This window comes from Bufo bufo, chromosome 3 (assembly GCF_905171765.1).
Source record: "Bufo bufo chromosome 3, aBufBuf1.1, whole genome shotgun sequence".
Lineage (NCBI taxonomy): Eukaryota > Metazoa > Chordata > Amphibia > Anura > Bufonidae > Bufo > Bufo bufo.
Genome location: NC_053391.1, coordinates 576783078 through 576803051, shown reverse-complemented (window position 1 = coordinate 576803051; position 19974 = coordinate 576783078). Strand labels below are relative to the sequence as shown.

The 19974-nt window shown below is 42.9% G+C and overlaps 1 protein-coding gene across 5 annotated transcripts in view; it reads left to right on the top strand.

The window, feature by feature from the left end:
* Nucleotides 1-19974, top strand: part of ARHGAP9 (Rho GTPase activating protein 9) — a 223264-nt gene that overhangs the window by 83828 nt on the left and 119462 nt on the right. Inside the window, exon 1 of one of the 5 annotated variants that reach the window (XM_040425738.1) lies at nt 12949-13039. The exons of 3 other annotated variants lie outside the window; for them this stretch is intronic. In XM_040425738.1, coding sequence (XP_040281672.1) covers nt 12977-13039 — 63 coding nt within the window. In that variant the 5' untranslated portion in view covers nt 12949-12976. Of the gene's footprint in view, nt 1-12948; nt 13040-19974 lie in introns of those variants that run through there. One more of the 5 variants, XM_040425739.1, reaches the window with a different exon arrangement.

Sequence of the window (19974 nt, the reverse complement as noted above, 5' to 3'; positions counted from 1 at the left end):
ATAGGTTATGTTGAGAATTTGGCTTGAGAGGAGGGGGGGCAGGCACATTATTTGCACAGGGGCCCTCTGCTGTCTGTGTCCGCCCCTGGCTCCAGGTCTCTCTTATTAGAAGGACACCTTTTCCCAACAGCAATTTTAAGATCTCTCCACAGGTGTTCAATGGGATTTAGATCTGGACTCATTGCTGGCCACTTCAGAACTCTCCAGCGCTTTGTTGCCATCCATTTCTGGGTGCTTTTTGACGTATGTTTGTGGTCATTGTCCTGCTGGAAGACCCAAGATCTCGGACCCAAACCCAGCTTTCTGACACTGGGCTCTACAGTGCGACCCAAAATCCATTGGTAATCCTCAGATTTCATGATGCCTTGCACACATTCAAGGCATCCAGTGCCAGAGGCAGCAAAACAACCCCAAAATATCAATGAACCTTCACCATATTTCACTGTAGGTACTGTGTTCTTTTCTTTGTAGTTCTTATTCCGTTTTCGGTAAACAGTAGAATGATGTGCCTTACCAAAAAGCTCTATCTTGGTCTCATCTGTCCACAAGACGTTTTCCCAGAAGGATTTTGGCTTACTTAAGTTTTTGCAAAATGTAGTCTTGCTTTTTTATGTCTCTGTGTCAGCAGTGTGGTCCTCCTGGGTCTCCTGCCATAGCGTTTCATTTCATTTAAATGTCGATGGATAGTTCGCGCTGACACTGATGCTCCCTGAGCCTGCAGGACAGCTTGAATATCTTTGGAACTTGTTTGGGGCTGCCTATCCACCATCCGGACTATCCTGCGTTGACACCTTTCATCTATATTTCTATTCCATCCACGCCCAGGGAGATTAGCTACAGTGCCATGGGTTGCAAACTTCTTGATAATGTTGCACACTGTGGACAAAGGCAAATCTAGATCTCTGGAGATGGACTTGTAAGGCCTCATGCATACGACCGTTCCGTTTTTTGCGGATCCGCAGAAAACTTAAGCCGCCCGTGTGCCTTCCGCAATTTGCGGAATGGAACGGGCGGCCCATTGTAGACATGCCTATTCTTGTCCGCAAAACAGACAAGAATAGGACATGTTATTATCACGGTCGGCGTGGCTATCACATACGTGACACAGAGGGAGGGAACGAGGAAGGCCCTGCCCAAGTGAGAGGGAAGATGGTGACCCCTGACTCACCTGGCGGCTGGCACCTGGCTGCCCTGACGTCCCTAGACGGGTTCCTCACCTGTACGCCGATCACGTGCCTAAAGCCCTGGCTTTCCCTGAGCTGAGCCCTAGGTAGTGAACAGGGCGATGGGAACACTAGTCCGCACCACTAACTCTAAGGGAAAACACCAAGGGGAGGACAGACAACACAGACTCAACATATATTCCCAGGTGGGCGACAACAAGAGACAACAATAAGCCAAACAGGGATCCGGAGGGTAGCACACAGGAACAACAACCAGGATTAACCACTCCAGTGGGTCAGTATAGATGTCCAGGCAGGAAGCTCTATAACTGGCAACTAGAGAAGTGTGAGGGGAGAATATAAGGAGGTAGGGAGTGGCAGACAAGAAACAGCTGAGGAGGAGAAGCTACGGATCCCTGAGAGAGACAAAAAGGATAGCAAGGCAAACACAGAAAACAATAACTAAGAAACACCGTGATCTTTAGATATAGAGCGCGCAGCCACCCGCTGCGACTTCCTGATCCCGGGTATAACGGAGTCAGACGTGGCTCTTGATACCCTCGTGACAGTACCCCCCCTTTCACGAGGGGCCTCCGGACACTCAGGACCAGGTCTCTCCGGATGAGAGGCGTGGAAAGTCTGAATTAACCTGTTAGCGTTTACCTCTGACACTGGAACCCACATTCTTTCCTCGGGACCGTAACCCCTCCAATGCACCAGATACTGAAGAGAGCGGCGGACCCGACGAGAATCAACAATTCTGGCTATTTGAAACTCCAGATTACCATCCACAATAACAGGAGGAGGTGGCAGCGGCGATGGTTCTAGAGGTGGAACATACTTCTTGAGTAACGATTTATGGAAGACGTTATGGATCTTAAAAGTCTGAGGTAGCTCCAGGCAAAAAGCCACAGGGTTAATGACGGCTACTATTTTATAGGGACCAATGAACCTAGGACCCAGTTTCCAAGAGGGAACCTTCAACTTAATATTCCTAGTAGACAACCACACATAGTCATTCACTCCTAGGTCCGGACCTGGCGACCGTTTCTTATCGGCCATGCATTTATATTTACCACTCATCTTTTTCAAGTTAACTTGCACCTTCTGCCATACCGATGAAAGAGATGAAGAAAACCTTTCCTCTTCGGGAACCCCAGAAGACCCCCCCTCTTTGAAAGTATAAAATTGGGGATGAAAACCGTATGCACCAAGGAATGGTGACTTGCCAGTGGACTCCTGATAATGATTATTTATGGCAAACTCAGCTAACGGTAAATATGATGACCACAACTCTTGGTTTTCAGACACAAAACACCTTAAATATGTTTCTAGGTTTTGGTTGGTACGCTCAGTCTGTCCATTCGACTGAGGATGGAAAGCTGAGGAAAAGGACAAGTGAACCCCCAAACGGGAACAAAAAGCTTTCCAAAACTTAGAAATAAACTGGGTTCCCCGATCCGAAACCACATCGGAAGGGACCCCGTGAAGCTTCACGATTTCACTGATAAACACCTGAGCGAGAGTTTTAGCATTAGGAAGTGCGGGTAGCGCAATAAAGTGTACCATTTTGCTAAACCTGTCTACTACTACCAAGATAACTGTTTTACCCGCCGACAACGGTAAGTCAGTGATGAAATCCATTGACAGATGTGTCCATGGCCTATTGGGGATGAAAAGTGGCAATAAAGACCCTGCTGGACGTGTATGAGAGACTTTCGCGCGTGCACAAGTAGAACAAGTAGACACGAAATCCATTACATCCTGACGCAACCTTGGCCACCAAAAACGACGAGATAAAAGCTCCAAGGTTGCTTTACTACCCGGGTGTCCAGCAAGTGCCGAATTATGATGTTCTTTTAATAATTCAAGACGCAGGTTTAACGGTACAAACAATTTCTCTGAGGGGCAAGAGGCCGGGGCGTCCCCCTGAGCCTCTAACACCTTTCCCTCTAGAACAGAGTGTACAGCAGAGACAACCACTCCTCTTTGTAAAATAGGTACCGGATCACAAACATTACCCCCTCCAGGGAAACTACGAGATAATGCGTCTGCCTTGGTATTTTTTGCCCCAGGACGATAGGTGATTACAAAGTTAAATCTGGTAAAGAATAGCGACCACCTAGCTTGTCTAGGGGTGAGACGTTTAGCCGATTCTAGGTACAGAAGGTTCTTGTGATCCGTAATCACCGTGACGGGGTGGACTGCTCCCTCTAAGAAGTGACGCCACTCTTCAAGCGCCAGTTTAATCGCCAACAGTTCCCTATTTCCAATATCATAATTCTTCTCCGCAGAAGATAATTTTTTGGAAAAGAAAGCGCAAGGACGCCATTTGCCAGGAGACGGACCCTGAGACAATACAGCTCCCACTCCCACCTCTGACGCATCTACCTCGACAATAAAAGGCTGGGAGACATCAGGTTGAATTAGAACAGGTGCCGAGGTAAACCTCTCCTTTAGAGAGGAAAATGCATCTTTAGCGGCGTCAGACCATTTGGAAAAATCCGTCCCCTTCCTAGTCATGTCGGTAAGGGGTTTAACGATCACTGAATAATTTTTAATGAACTTTCTATAGAAATTAGCGAAACCCAAAAACCGTTGTAGGGCTTTAAGGTTCTCAGGAAGATCCCAATCTAAAATTGCCTGGACCTTCCCAAGATCCATGCGGAAACCTGAAGCAGATAATAGATATCCCAGGAACTGTAATTCCTGAACAGCGAAGACACATTTTTCAATTTTCGCATATAATTTATTCGTCCGTAGGACCTGCAGTACTTGCCTGACATGCACCTCATGTGTTTTCAGATCAGCCGAATAAATTAAGATATCATCTAGGTATATGACTACAAACCTGCCGATGAGATGACTAAAAATATCATTAACGAAATGTTGGAAGACAGCAGGAGCATTGGTCAGACCGAAAGGCATAACTAGATTTTCATAATGCCCCTCAGGGGTGTTAAAAGCTGTCTTCCACTCATCCCCTTCCCTGATACGAATCAGATTGTAGGCCCCCCTAAGATCAAGTTTGGAGAACCACTTAGCACCCGCAATCTGATTAAAAAGGTCAGGAATGAGAGGAAGAGGGTATGGGTCATGGATGGTTATCTGGTTTAACTCACGGAAATCTAAGCAAGGACGCAGGCCCCCATCTTTCTTTTTAACAAAGAAAAACCCTGCAGCCACGGGTGAAGAAGAGGGTCTGATGTGTCCCTTAGCCAGACTCTCGGAGATATAATCTTTCATGGCTTGTCTCTCGGGACCCGAAAGATTATACAACCTGGACTTGGGTAATTTTGCCCCGGGAATCAGGTTAACCGGGCAATCATAAGGACAATGAGGTGGTAGTTTCTGACAACCCTTTTCAGAAAAAACGTCCTCAAAGTCCGAAATAAATGTAGGTAGGGAAGCTATGGAGGCGATTAAGCAATTGTTATTTAAGCAATTCACTCTGCAATGCTCACTCCACTCCAATATCTCCCTGGCCTGCCAATCCACCACTGGATTGTGCGCTACCAACCAGGGAAGACCCAACACCACCGGAGAGGGAAGGCCCTCCAGAACGTAACATGCAAGACACTCATTATGGTGGTCCCCTACCCGAAGGTGTAAATTACGAACAATGTGGGTGAGGTTTCTCTGAGACAGAGGAGCAGAATCTATAGCGAATACGGGAATAGGTCTCTGCAGCGTACAGAGAGACAAACCCATAGTGCGGGCAAAATGGGCATCAATCAAGTTTACCCCTGCTCCACTGTCTAGAAAAACAGAAATAGACTCCGTCTTAACACCAAAAACAATGACCGCTGGTAACACAAATTGAGATGTTCGTATGGAGGAAACGTATACCCCCCGGCTGACATCCTCCGCACAGCCCGGGGTTAGTAGTTTTCCGACGGTCTTTTGTTTTTGAGAAAGGAGGGACAGACATTAATGAAATGACCCCTCCCCCCACAGAAAAAACAAGCTCCCCCCCTACGGCGAACCTCGGGAGGACGGACCTGACGAGAAGTTCCGCCTAGCTGCATAGGCTCATCTAAGTCAGTACAGGCTGACTGTTGCTTGGGAGAGGTAACCAATTGCTCCGGAATTTTCGATCTCTCCCTAAGACGTCTATCTATTCTGATAGAGAGGGACATAACAGCATCAAGGGAAAGGGGGGTCTCATACAGCGCCAGTGCATCCTTAACCCTTTCAGATAACCCAGAGCAGAACTGACTCCTGAGAGCCGGGTCGTTCCACTGAGTATCCGTAGCCCACCTACGGAACTCTGAGCAATATTCCTCTGCTGACCGATCTCCCTGTAGGAGTCTCCGTAACTTCGACTCAGCCAGGGCGACTCGGTCAGGGTCATCATATATGAGACCCAAAGCCCCAAAAAATCCCTCCACTGACCGAAGAGCCTGAGAACCAGGGGGTAACGAGAACGCCCAGGATTGCGGATCCCCCTGAAGCAGGGAAATGACAATTCCTACCCGCTGTTCTTCATGACCTGAGGAGTAAGGGCGCAACTTAAAATATAATTTGCAGGCCTCACAGAACGTCGCAAATTTGTCCCTTCCCCCAGAAAATCTGTCGGGAAGAGCAACCTTGGGTTCAGTGACAACCTGGTTACCCATAGCAACCGCTGGGGGTGCGGTCTGCTGCTGTTGTTGGAGAACAGACGCCTTCAATCCTGCCACCTCCAAAGACAGGCTTTGAAGCTGTTCAGCCAAGGCATCAATAGGATCCATATTGGATTCTAAGTAGAGAGAGAAAAAAAAACAACAATTAAAAAAAATATTTATTTATTTATTTATTTTTTTCTCAAAAAGTAAGGGCCAGTTATAATATCACGGTCGGCGTGGCTATCACATACATGACACAGAGGGAGGGAACGAGGAAGGCCCTGCCCAAGTGAGAGGGAAGATGGTGACCCCTGACTCACCTGGCGGCTGGCACCTGGCTGCCCTGACGTCCCTAGACGGGTTCCTCACCCGTACGCCGATCACGTGCCTAAAGCCCTGGCTTTCCCTGAGCTGAGCCCTAGGTAGTGAACAGGGCGATGGGAACACTAGTCCGCACCACTAACTCTAAGGGAAAACACCAAGGGGAGGACAGACAACACAGACTCAACATATATTCCCAGGTGGGCGACAACAAGAGACAATAATAAGCCAAACAGGGATCCGGAGGGTAGCACACAGGAACAACAACCAGGATTAACCACTCCAGTGGGTCAGTATAGATGTCCAGGCAGGAAGCTCTATAACTGGCAACTAGAGAAGTGTGAGGGGAGAATATAAGGAGGTAGGGAGTGGCAGACAAGAAACAGCTGAGGAGGAGAAGCTACGGATCCCTGAGAGAGACAAAAAGGATAGCAAGGCAAACACAGAAAACAATAACTAAGAAACACCGTGATCTTTAGATATAGAGCGCGCAGCCACCCGCTGCGACTTCCTGACCCTGGGTATAACGGAGTCAGACGTGGCTCTTGATACCCTCGTGACAGTTATATTTTTTTTGCGGGGCCACGGAACGGAGCAACGGATGCGGACAGCACACGGAGTGCTGTCCACATCTTTTGCGGCCCCATTGAAGTAAATGGGTCCGCACCCGAGCCACAAAAACTGCGCCTCGGATGCGGACCCGAACAACGGTTGTGTGCATGAGGCCTAACCTTGAGATTGTTGATATTATTCCACAATTTTGGTTCTCAAGTCCTCTTTCTGTTGTCCATGCTTAGTGTGGCACACACAGACACACAATGCAAAGACTAAGTGAATTGCTCTCCTTTTTATCTGCTTTCATGTGTGATTTTTATATTGCCCACACCTGTTACTTGCCCCAGGTAAATTTAAAGGAGCATCACATTATTGAAACAATCTTATTTATCCACATTTTTGAAAGGGTGCCAATAATTTTGTCCAGCCCATTTTTGGAGTTTGGTGTGACATTATGTCCAATTTTTTCCCTCCCTTTTTTTGGTTTTGTTCCAATACACACAAAGGGAATAAACATGTGTATAGCAAAATGTATAACAAAATTTCAGGGGTGCCAACATTTACGGCCATGACTGTACCATTAATCAGGAGCGGTACTACATAAATAAACAATAGCCACAGTGGTGTAACTACAGGGGAAGCAGCTGCTTTGGGGCCCGGAAGCAGTGTCTTTTCTAGTACAATTCAGACCAGGCCGGGACCCCTTCAGATACATTCACAGTAGGGTCCCTTGCCTGTCATAGGTATACATACCAGAGTATGAAGGACCTTTGGGAAATAGTAATGGTAGACCTAAATGACCTGTCACATGACCGCAGATCTTTTACCCTTCAAAAGACACAAGAGGAGAACCGAGAACTTGCAGCCTGTAAGTTAATAAATGTGTGTATGTGTTTGTGTTGGTGCAGTGGGTGGATGAGATTAAAAAAAAAAATATTAATTCACTTAGTGGCTACTGTTAATGCTGCGGATTTTCAGCAAGCAATTCTGCTGGAGAAAATCTGTAGTCTTTATGCTACGTGTGGCCATACCCTAATCACATTTTTATTTTTAAGCAGACATGGATCTACTCTGTTAAGTTTAAGCAACGTTGTAATGAAAGCAAGAGATGAATGGGATCTTGTATAAAATGAAAAAATAAAGTAAAAAAATAAAATGTAAATCTGTTCATGTCATGTTATGACCTATGCTAGGTGTATAGTCTGGGTAAAGTCTCTTTAGATCTCCATTCACCCTAGGGAGGTCAGAAGCATGTTGTTTTGGCCTTGTTTGGGCCAGTAAATATTGGTGTACATTTTTTTGGAGTATGGAATAGCATAGTAGACTACACTACTCCATACAATGGTATACAGTAAAATAAAACACGGTATACTTTTTATATATTTTTTTGCAATGGGAGCTTATGAACACTATCTCTTACAGTCTTACTGTGCAAATAAGCCCAAAAAGTCACCAAGGCCCTTGTTATGCAACTTTTTAAAGCCAGACTTTTAGACTGCAGGGAGTGATTCTTACATTCCCACCAAATGTATTAAAAAACAATGCATTTTTGGCATACCTTTGACAGATCTCTCTGTACTGTTTTTGAAAGTACAGTATTACAGTCTGCCATGACATTTGGAATCAGAAATGTATGCTTCTGTAGGCTCATTGCCATGTCTGATTAATTGTGGTGCTCATCTCCTTTCATGTTTCAGTGTCAGACTGAGGTTCTTTGGGTCCACCAGATGAAATTATTCTTGGGGCCCAACTTCCATAATATGAATAAAGTCTAATGGGTTTTGATTCAAAGAAATAGACCCTAGTGGCAAGTGATTGGCGCCAAATGCAGCTCCAGATGTTTTTTTTTTCTCCTGGACCTTTGGGGTCTGCTATGGTGTCAGAGCCTGGGCCCACCAGAGAATCCTCTGGTACTCTGGTGGGACAGTCTGACGATGGGAAGTATTGAAACAGCACAGTAGCTGTGCTTATTTCCTCTTGCATTTGCTATGCCAACCACCTGCAATGGGTTCTAGACACCTTGATTAGACTTTACAGAATATCCAGTGGGTATGTGAAAAAACAATATGCCACATGTCATGTGGCTAGAGGTTGCAGCATGACATTGTAACTGTACTGTACTACACAACACAATAACCAGATCTCCACAAATGGGGATCTGGGCTTCACAAATGGGAATGTGATGTCTGAGGTTAAGGGCTCATGTACACGCACATATTTTTTTTCCATTTCCGTTCCGTTGTTTTACAGATCCATGTGCGGAACCATTCACTTCAATGGGGCTAGAAAAAACCCGGAAATGACTCCGTGTTCATTTTGTGTCTGTATGTCTGCATGTCCATTCTGCAAAAAAAAAGAACAGATACAACACGGACGTCACACGGACATCATCCTTTTTTTTGTGAATCCGTGTTTTGTGGACCGGAAAATACATACGGTCGTGTGCATGAACCATAAGGTGGAAGAACATTTGGGGACTAGTGACCACCGGTGTTTATAGTTTGATATAAAAACAGACTGGAAACAATCATACACTACAACAAAAGTATTAGGCCTCTTTCACACGGGGGCGAGATTTCCGCACGGGTGCAATGCATGAGGTGAACGCATTACACCCACACTGAATCCGGACACATTAATTTCTATGGGGCTGTGCACATGAGCGGTGATTTTCACGCATCACTTGTGCGTTGCGTGAAAATCGCAGAAAGCTCTATATTGTGCGTTTTTCACGCAACGCAGGCCCCATAGAAGTGAATAGGGCTGCACGAAAATCGCAAGCAAGTGCGGATGCGGTGCGATTTTCACGCACGGTTGCTAGGTGACGATCGGGATGGGGACCCGATCATTATTATTTTCCCTTATAACATGGTTATAAGGAAAAATAATAGCATTCTTAATACAGAATGCTTAGTAAGATAGGGATGGAGTGTTGGATAAAGGTGGTGCCCTGGATATTGCCTACCTTACAGTGCCACATAAAGAGCTAATTATTGAAGATTGGACTTAATCTTTAGTTCAGTAGATTCGCAGTTGGTTGATGAATAGACACCAGAATGTTGTTGTCAATGGTGTGCATTCTGAGGAAAGACAAGTTAAAAGTTACCGTATCTCTGATCGCCAAAACACTCATTATAGCTCAATTATTTATCTTACTGATAAGAATGTGGCTTAAATAAGTGCTTATGGCCTTTTAGTAATTTAGAAATAAGGTTTATTAGATGACAAAGACAAAGTGAAAGTACAATTCAAGCACTTAGACAAACAGTTAACCCTTTATGGCAGAACGGCTCAATATATATTTTTAAAGACCAATTGAAGAAGTGATTTTTAGCCCAAAATGAGTAAAATGCAATCATAAAAAAATTGCTGCCGAAGGTGTACATAGCCTTTAAAGAACTTAAAGAGGTTCTTCGGGAATTAAGAAAATGAAAATTCTTAAATATTACTTTATTATAAATATATTCCCAAGTACCTTTCATTAGTTATAATGGCTCGTTTTGTCTAGGGAGCAATGATTAGGAGAAACAAAATGGCAGCTGTCCTATTTGTACACACAAATCCTGTCCTAATCACACAGCAGGACAAGTTGCTTCACAACACTGAGGTAAAGAGCTGCCTCATCCTCCTCTCTGCTCTGACTGTCAGGGATTATGATCCTGATTACAGATGAGAAGATCTTCAACTGAATCTCTGTAGGAATGGAGTTCATGAGGAGGCATGAAGTACAACGAGAGGACGGACAGGACAGACTGTGGTAATGTAGACTGCATACAAGAGCTACTGATCATTAGCCACATCTGCTCATAAACTCCATTCCTACAGAGATTCAGCTGATAACCAGATCAAACTGTATTCAGGATCATAATCCCTGACAGTCAGAGCAGAGAGGAGGATAAGGCAGTCCTTTAGCTCAGTGTTGTGGAGTAACTTGTCCTCCTGTGTTATTAGGACAGGTTTTGTGTGTAGTAATAGGACGGCGGCCATTTCGTTTCTCCTAATGATTGCTCCCCAGACAAAACAAGCCATATAACTAATGAAAGGTATTTGGGAATGTATTTATAATGAAGTAATATTTAAGTATTTTCATTTTCTTAATTCCCGGAGAACCCCTTTAATTTGTATAGCCTTGAGGAAAGAAGGGAAGGGGAGTGGGCGAGGCTTGATTGAACCCTTTAAATATGTTAAAAAGGTAAATAAGGTAAATAAGGTTCAGGTGGGAAGTGTTTCTTGCAGCAAGTTGTGACTCGCAACGTGATCCCATTCACTTTCCTTGTGTTGCAATGTACAGTAAAATTATTTTGAGATCCTGTGATCTTTGGCCACACAACATGTGGGGCAGCCAAAGATGTTGTGTAACCCCACCCTAAATGAAACATGCCTTAGCATAATGTCCCCCTTTCCTCTGTCCCTGTCTCCTTTGTAAGACAGTGAGTAAGTGATGCGGTATAGCTCCAACCTATCTAACATAGTAACATAGTAGTAACATAGTACATAAGGCCGAAAAAAGACATTTGTCCATCCAGTTCGGCCTGTCATCCTACAAGTTGATCCAGAGGAAGGCAAAAAAAAAACCTGTGAGGTAGAAGCCAATTTTCCTCACTTTAGGGGAATAAAAAATTCCTTCCCGACTCCAATCAGGCAATCAGAATAACTCCCTGGATCAACGACCCCTCTCTAGTAGCTATAGCCTGTAATATTATTACACTCCAGAAATACATCCAGGCCCCTCTTGAATTCCTTTATTGTACTCACCATCACCACCTTCTCAGGCAGAGAGTTCCATAGTCTCACTGCTCTTACCGTAAAGAACCCTTTTCTATGTTTGTGTACAAACCTTCTTTCCTCCAAACGCAGAGGATGTCCCCTCGTCACAGTCACAGTCCTGGGGATAAATAGATGATGGGATAGATCTCTGTACTGCCCCCTGATATATTTATACATAGTAATTAGATCTCCCCTCAGTCGTCTTTTTTCTAACGTGAATAACCCTAATTTTGATAATCTTTCAGGATACTGTAGTTGCCCCATTCCAGTTATTACTTTAGTTGCCCTCCTCTGGACCCTCTCCAGCTCTGCTATGTCTGCCTTGTTTACAGGAGCCCAGAACTGTACACAGTACTCCATGTGTACTCCATATTTTATATATTTTTTTTTTCTATTTTTATTATATTTCTTAGAAGTTGGACTAATGATACCACATAGCAAATGTAGTTCATTGTAAGATTATTATGCATTATGTATATATTATTCAGACGCATGCACATCTACAGTATATACAGTACTAATGACATTTAATTTATTATTCACATGGAACTCCAAAGCCTATTGTCATGGTTTAGAGACTGATGATAAAATACATTGGCATGTGGTGTATATCTATTGAAAGCCTCATTTTCGAGTTTAGAAATGATATAATTGTGGCTGAATACAGTACCACAAGGGGCAGCCAACTGCATATAAATGACTACAGCTAGTATTGAGCTCAGTGAGAACTGTATAAATCTGTATCCAGGGAGCCTCTAGTGGTTGCTGCGGGTAGCTGCTATGACAGTGTCAGGGCAAGCAAGTAAATGAGGATGCCTAGGGATGCATCAATTTAACAAAATAACTTGCCCTCTATTGAGTTGAGCTAAAACATTGAGTATGGGTGAATAAAGGAATCCACTTTTTTTTTTTTTTTTTACTGAAGTCGGAGTCCTGCCTCTTTTTCCACATTTATACCTATAAGTAACTGTACGTTGTCTCACTTCAGCAAATAGCATTTATCATGTAGAGGACGTTAATACAAGGCACTTACTAATGTATTGTGATTGTCCATATTGCTTCCTTTGCTGACTTGATTCATTTTTCCATTGCATTATACACTTCTTTTTTCCATGGTTACGACCACCTTGCAATCCAGCAGCGGTGGCCATGCTTGCACACTATAGGGAAAAGCGCCAGCCTCTCTGGTGGCTGGGACCACGGGAGTGAGCATAGACAGATGCTTTCTCCTACAGTGTGCAAGCACGGCCACCCCTGCTGGATTACAGGGTGGTCATAACCATGAAAAGGATCAGTGTATCATGCAATGGAAAAATGAATCAAGCCAGCAAAGGGACCAATATGGATAATCACAATAGATTAGGAAGTGGCTTGTGTTAACTTTCTCTACATGATAAATGTCATTTTCTGAAGTGAGACAACCTCTTTTAAGAAAAGATGTCCTTGCAAAATCATGCCTCATGTTCCGCTTTCAAAAGAGGAACAGGATATAGCAGAAAGATACAAAACCAGTAGTAAGAAGAGTAGGCAACAAGTGAACGCTGCACTGAGGGCAAGAGATGCATGCAAATGAAAAATGCAATGCTTGGTACTGATACCAGCCTGCTGAGAGTCTACATGTCAAAGGTAAAGACAAACGACCTGTAGTACTGTGCCTTATCCAAGTATGTGACTGCTTCCTTCAAATCTGTATCTTCAGCTGTATGCAACAAGTTATTTCCTTTATGCTATGCATGTGTTATATAGTTTATGTGTAAACAAAATGTACCTAGCTTATTGCATGTATAGCAGTATGTATGGACACGGGGCATACATTGTGATATTATTAATCCTTACAAGGATTAGCGGTACAAAAAATTTCTGCTGGACTGAAAGTTCCCAAGAGCAATGACATCTCAATAATTCTTAAATGGGAGAAGTTTGGAACTACCAGGACTCTAACTACAGCTGGCCGTGCCACCAAACTAAGTAATCGGTGGAGAAGGGCCTTGGTAAGAGAGGTGACCAAGAACCCCATGGTCACTCTGGCTTAGCTCCAAAGATCATGTGTGCAGATGGGAGAAACTTCCAGAAGGTCAACTATCACTGCAGCACTCCACCAATCTTGGTGTATGGCACAATGGCCAGAAAAAAGCCTCTCCTCAGTAAAATATACATGAAAGCTCACCTGGAGTTTGCAAAAAAGCACCTAAAGGACTTAGACTGTGAAAAACAAGATTTTCTGCTCTGATGAAACCCAAATTGAGCTTTTTGGCCTTAATTCTAAGCATAACGTCTGGAGCAAACCAGACATTGATCATCATCTTTCCAATACCATCTCTACAGTGAAGCATGGTGGTGACAGTATCATGCTGTGGACGTGTTTGTCAGTGGCTGGGAGAAGGAGACTGGTCATGGTTGAGGGAAAGCTGAATTGTGCAAAGTGCAGAGAAATTCTTATTGAAAACTGTGCCAAATGTTCACCTTCCAAGAAGATAATGACCGAAAGTACACAGCCAAGACAACACAAGAGTGGCTTAGGGACATTCTGTGAATGTGATAGTCAAACAGGCATAGCAGCATTCTTCAAATTAACTGTGTCTGATCTATATACAAACTAATACCTAAATACATATACTGTATCTAATATGCAATCAGAGGTTCTTAGGAAATATATTTTTGATCAAAAATTTGCAGGCCCATCCACGAACAGCAAGGGGACCTCGATATGGATGGGTACCTAATTGTTAACCTGTTTGTATGCCATTTGTGGGCATCTACTTTCAAAGAGAGCTAAACCTATAAAACACTGACTGCTACCATTATTACCTCTCCTTGAAAGTAGTACTTTGATGATTCTGTTCTGTACAATAACAGTAATCCAAAGTGGAATCCAAGTGACTCAAAGCTACATTTTGTAGATAATTGATTTTGAATTGCTCTCTAGTAATGACCCTTTCCAGTACAGCACTGACCAACTATGATGGCATATAGCTTGATGTCCGGAAATATAGTAACTTGTAGGTTATACACCTTCATAGGAATCAATAGACTCAATGTTCACTACAAATAATGTTTCACAGCTGAACTGCTGCAACAGTTTGTGACACTTTCTTGCAACATAACAGGTATATAATTCATGGGGCAACATTCTCAAAATTTCAAAACGTGTGCCTCTTACTACATTGAAATAATGAATTCCATTTTTTTCCCCGTAATAAGTATTCTATTAGTCCATTTCTTTGTCCTATGGAGATATAGCAGCATGGACTGGTCATTCGCTAGTGAAATTAAAGAAATGGTGACAGACCAGAGCATTCTCTCATTGGCTTTCACATTTAATATTGAAGAATAAGTCAGAGATATTACTTCTTTGCATACATAATAAAAAGTCTTGTTTTACATACATAGAAGACCAAAATAAATATAGACCTTGTGAGTAATGTCTCCTGGGGAATTTTCAAAAAATAAAAGTTACATAATAATCAGCTCTAGAGTATCCATCACACATGACGACGACATTTAGCAGGAATATATGTACCATGGATGTCAAGTTCACTATGGGAGCCACGAACCAAAAGCACATGCTGCAGCCATGATTTCAGATTTACACCCTAACTTCTATTATACAGACTGCAACTCCAAAACCAACACTGGTTGTAGTCATAGAAGAATATTGTGTTCACTGCAAGCCCTGGCTTGGCAGATTAAGATGCTTTCTATGTATGTACATAGTGCCTACACAGTAGTGCCACAATTCAGATGTTATGTTCCACACTGTAGCCACTTTTGCATAGGGTAGTCCAAACAGTATCACCAGCACAGTAATAACATCTACATGGAATTGCCCACCACATGCCATCACTAGCGCCAGGCATCCGGGGGGCATTCTCCAGATTTGCTGTCCCATGCCATGGATCCCTGGGTGACAGCCAACTGTATTCATGCCCACAGGAAGCAGATATAGCTAAATACTGTAGCAGAACAGGGAATTGTTTAATCTAGGCCATGTACAGACGGCAAAATCCACTACATGGGACTTTGAAGAGCTCTGATGAAGGTGGTAATGGGCTCAGGTGACTTTTTGTTTTTATTAGTAGTCACAATTATTATGTGTGGGGGCATGAAAGGAAAATTATCATTGTGTGGAGGAATTATTACCGAAAAACACAAAGGAGCACCTCCATGAAACAGCTTCCTGAGACATGGGAAGGTAGCAAATGTGCATTCTGGTACACATTCGCGTATCATTGAAGCTAAATTCCTTATTTTCTGAAGGTTTTATCCTTGATTCCTGAACTTTACCTTAGGTATGACACCAATTTAACTACTTCAGAATAATTAAAACTTTGAGTCATCCTTCATGACGTGTTATAAGCCCTTCACTGTTAAAGCGCACCTGTCACCGGTAAATTCACTGATAAACCAGGCACAGCGAGTTGTAGGGTTAGCTCAGCTGAATGTAATGATACATTTCACTTAGCAATCCATTGCTTCATTCTGGAGAAAAGGTGCTTTTAATCCATATGTAAATGAGTAGTCAAGTGCACCTTGGGCGGGTGCATGCCACTCTGTGCACCCTTGCTCCTCCTGCTTCCTTTACCAGCCCCTTCCTCTCCTTTTTGATTGACAGTGCTAAGCAAAATGAATATGCTGGAAATTGATCCTGTCAATCAGGCAGTTTTATGTTGCAGGCTTTGACTGTTGATTTCACCCTTTGCAATGCATAGAGTGCAATCTTGGGAAAATACTCAGCAATTCCGAATGCTATGGATTTGGAATTTGCTATGGAACAAAAAAATAAGCTCTCTTGTGTAATCTGTGGGCGATATTTTCAGCTTCAATCATGAAGCTATTATCATCCGTTCAGTTCCTCCTTGCACGTATTATCTCGCCCCTCTGTATATTCGCTATGACATGTCTGGGATGACAAGATGTAGCATGCAGGGTCGTATTTCCTGCTAAGGGCTTTCTATAAGTACACGTATGGATTTTACTGGTGGGATCCCCCCTCAGGTGCAAATCCAAAAAAGAAATCTCCTGTATATCATGGTGGACACTAAATGAGATAGTGTCCACACAGGAATTGATATAGCAGCCAAAGGCCGGTAACGGCCATACCACCTGATGCAATGCCAAAATGGATGGGTGTCGATGAGGAGAAAGCTCCTCTCCCACCATGCCATAAAAATATTAGCTATGGGGAAAGAGAACTTAGCCCCCATCGACACCCCTGATACCTGCAGAAAAAACGTATTGTTGAACATGAAGAAATTACGCCTGAGGAGGAAATCCACCACCAGAAGTACATATTCCTGCAACCCTACGGTGATGTTCCCATAGGTTCTAAGGAACCAGGTTAATGATTTAATAGCCAGTTCATGCGGGATGTTAGTGTATAAAGACACAACGTCCGCTGTGATCCATGTATAATTTGAGGACCATTCAATGTTCTCAATTATTTGTAAAACGGACGTTGTGTCTTTAAGAAAACCTGGTATGAGCGGTATTAGTGGTTGAAGTATAGAATCGACCCACTGGGAGATTCGTTCTGAAAATAAACTAATACCTGCTACAATAGGCCTGAGAGGAGGTGGAAAGGTGTTTTTATGTGTGTTAGGGAGTGCATGAAATACCGGGATAACGGGAGATATAACATATATGTATTCAGATTCCCTGTTAGTCAAAAAACCTGATTTAACTCCCAAATCCAAAACATTTTTCAATTCCCTCTGAAAAGAGTGGAGGGGGTTGTCGCTAAGGGTGACATACACTGTGGTGTCACTTAGCATAGATTCAATTTGGGTCTTGTATAGACCACTATCTAATACGACAACTCCACCCCCTTTGTCAGATTGTTTAATAACAATGTCATCCCTCAATTTCATGTCCTGCAAGGCCTTCATTTCATTTCTGGTTATATATTTAGTACCAGCCGTGTTCACATTGATCTGATCATGTAGTAAGACTAGATCTCGCTCTACCAACTCTTGGTATCGGTCCAGTGCTGGGGATCTGGATTGAATGGGATAAAAGTCCCGATTTTTAGTGTGAAAATGCAAAGACCTATTGTTCAAATCCAGATCACCCAGGACTGTGTTAGACTCCTGTAACTCACATGCATGCATCATTTCGAGAAAGCTCATATTCCCAGTATTATGGGAGCTAATATTATCATAAACAGTGGATTCACTCGTGGGTGCCACAGGGTGATCCGCGATCCCCATCTCTGCAACACAACCATCATGATCACCCACCTGGAAATGTCGCCGGAGAGTGAGAGCGCGGGCCAGCCTGTTAATATCCAGGAGCGTCCTGTATAAATCAAATTGGCAGGTGGGAGAAAAAGTTAAACCTCTTTTCAGTACATTAATGTCATCTGATGATAAAATGGAAGCGGACAAGTTGATCACTTGGAGTTCATCCTGTTCTTTTTGTCGATGTTTCCGACCCGCCCTCCGTTTTTTTAAGCTGCTTTGTGTGAATCAGTCTCTTTCACTTGAGGAGTATGTGCAGGTGAAGAGGTAGGTTCCTGCTCTGAATCAATGGAATCCAGGTCCGTCGAACTGAATGAGACCCTTTGTGAGTTTTTTCTGTTCTTTTTATTACACAACCTTTTCAAAATCGAATGGGGTGTATGTTGTTTAGAAACCATCCATGTATATACTTGGTTCGACTCATAGTCAAGAAAATCTCGATTGTATTTCATTTGTTTAAACTTTATAAGATCATCTTCCATTTTTTGTAGATCTTCCTTTAGTTTGTTATCCAGTTTGATTAATTCAGGATTATTTATATGTACACATAAAATTTCTTGTGTTTTCTTGATATTGTCTCTGAACTCCATCAACGCTTGACTTTCATTACGTATAATTAAATCCATTATTTTCAAGGCACATTCAGATAGGATTGCCTCCCACTCCTTTAAAAAGGAATCGAATATACGGTAGTTGGTTTTTTCTTTAGTCTGAGCCCTCTGGGAATCATCCCTTTATCTGTGTACTTTTTCAGTGAGGTGAGATCCCACCATGTACGGAGCTCTCTAGACATTAATTTCTCAAGCGAAGACATTGACACAGTTAGTTGTAACTTCTCCTGGATGGATTTATCAGGTGTGTCATAAATGGCATTCATTCGCTGTAGTCTGTCCTCCTCATCCTCTAGAGGACGCAGCGAAACATGTGCCATGACGCACCCTTGTGAACAACCGCTTATACAGACGGGGCAAGGAGTGCTCGCAGTCGCAATGTATCTGCAGCCAGTCTGCATTTTGCTGTCCGCCATGGTGGTGATACATCGGATCTAGTGGTACAGGGTATAGAAAGGGTCTTTTTGCCCAAAAGAGGACGGGATTACAAAAGAAAATGATTAAACAGAGAATCCTTTTGGATTTTCGCATTGAACACGCGGCAACCTGATGGTCTGAACAGACGTCTAGACCTAATTTTGCAACAATAAATCCACATTCTCAGTGTCCTTGCATTTCTTAATCTTCTCTCAAAAAAACTCTCTCCTTTAATTTTGTCTCCTATAGCCATTACATGTGTTATGCATTTTTGTATAGGCTTTTTTATTGTCTAGTGTGTGGTTTTCTTCTTTTTTCCTTTTTTCTCATGAGAAGTTTTGTCCATAGGCGTGGCATGCTTCAGAGGGTGTCTGCAGTCATGTGACCACAATTAGTGAAAACAGGTGCAGTCCCTCTATAAACACTGCCACTTTTTTATGTCGTATCGTGTCATGAGTAAGGGCGCGAATTGTCTTCAGTAGTCCGAAACGCGTAGACAACGACTTTGTAACTATAACTGGATGTGATTTTACCGCAAGCAAAATAAATTTTTCCTTTACCGAAGTGGAGCTGGATTTCTTGAACCGCATTGCAATACAAAGAGATAGGCTAGTACTAATGTGCACTTCCAATGGAGGCAGACCACGTAACACATATGTCCTTTGTACATCCCTGGTTAGTTTTCCCTTATACTCTACTTCCCACATGTCCAAATGTGGGTGGAAGTCAGTTGTAGAATCTTTGTGTATAGTTTGCAGAGATACAGTATTCATACCCCTTGAACTTTTCCAAATTTTTTCACGTTACACCCACAAACTTAAATGTATTTTATTACGATTTTATGTGATAGACCAACACAGAATAGCAAGTATGTGTGAAGTGAAAAGAAAATGATACATGGTTTTTAAAATTTTAAACAAATAAAAATCTGAAAAGTGTAGCATGCATTTGTATTCAGCCCCCTGTACTCTGATACCCCTAACTATTCTCAGTATAACTACAGCTATTCTGTGAGGTTTGTTAGAGAACATTAGCAATAAAACAGCATCATGAAAACCATGGGACAAAGACAGGTCAGGGATAAAATTGTGGAGACGTGTAAAGCAGGGTTATATTATTAAAAAAAATATCTCAAACTCTGAATATCTCACAGACAATTGTTCAATCCATCATCCAAAAATGGAAGGTGTATGGCACTACTGCAAACCTACCAAGACATGGCCGTCCACCTAAACTGACAGCCCAGGCAAGAAGAACACTAATTAGAGAAGCACCCAAAAGGCCCATCGTTATTCTG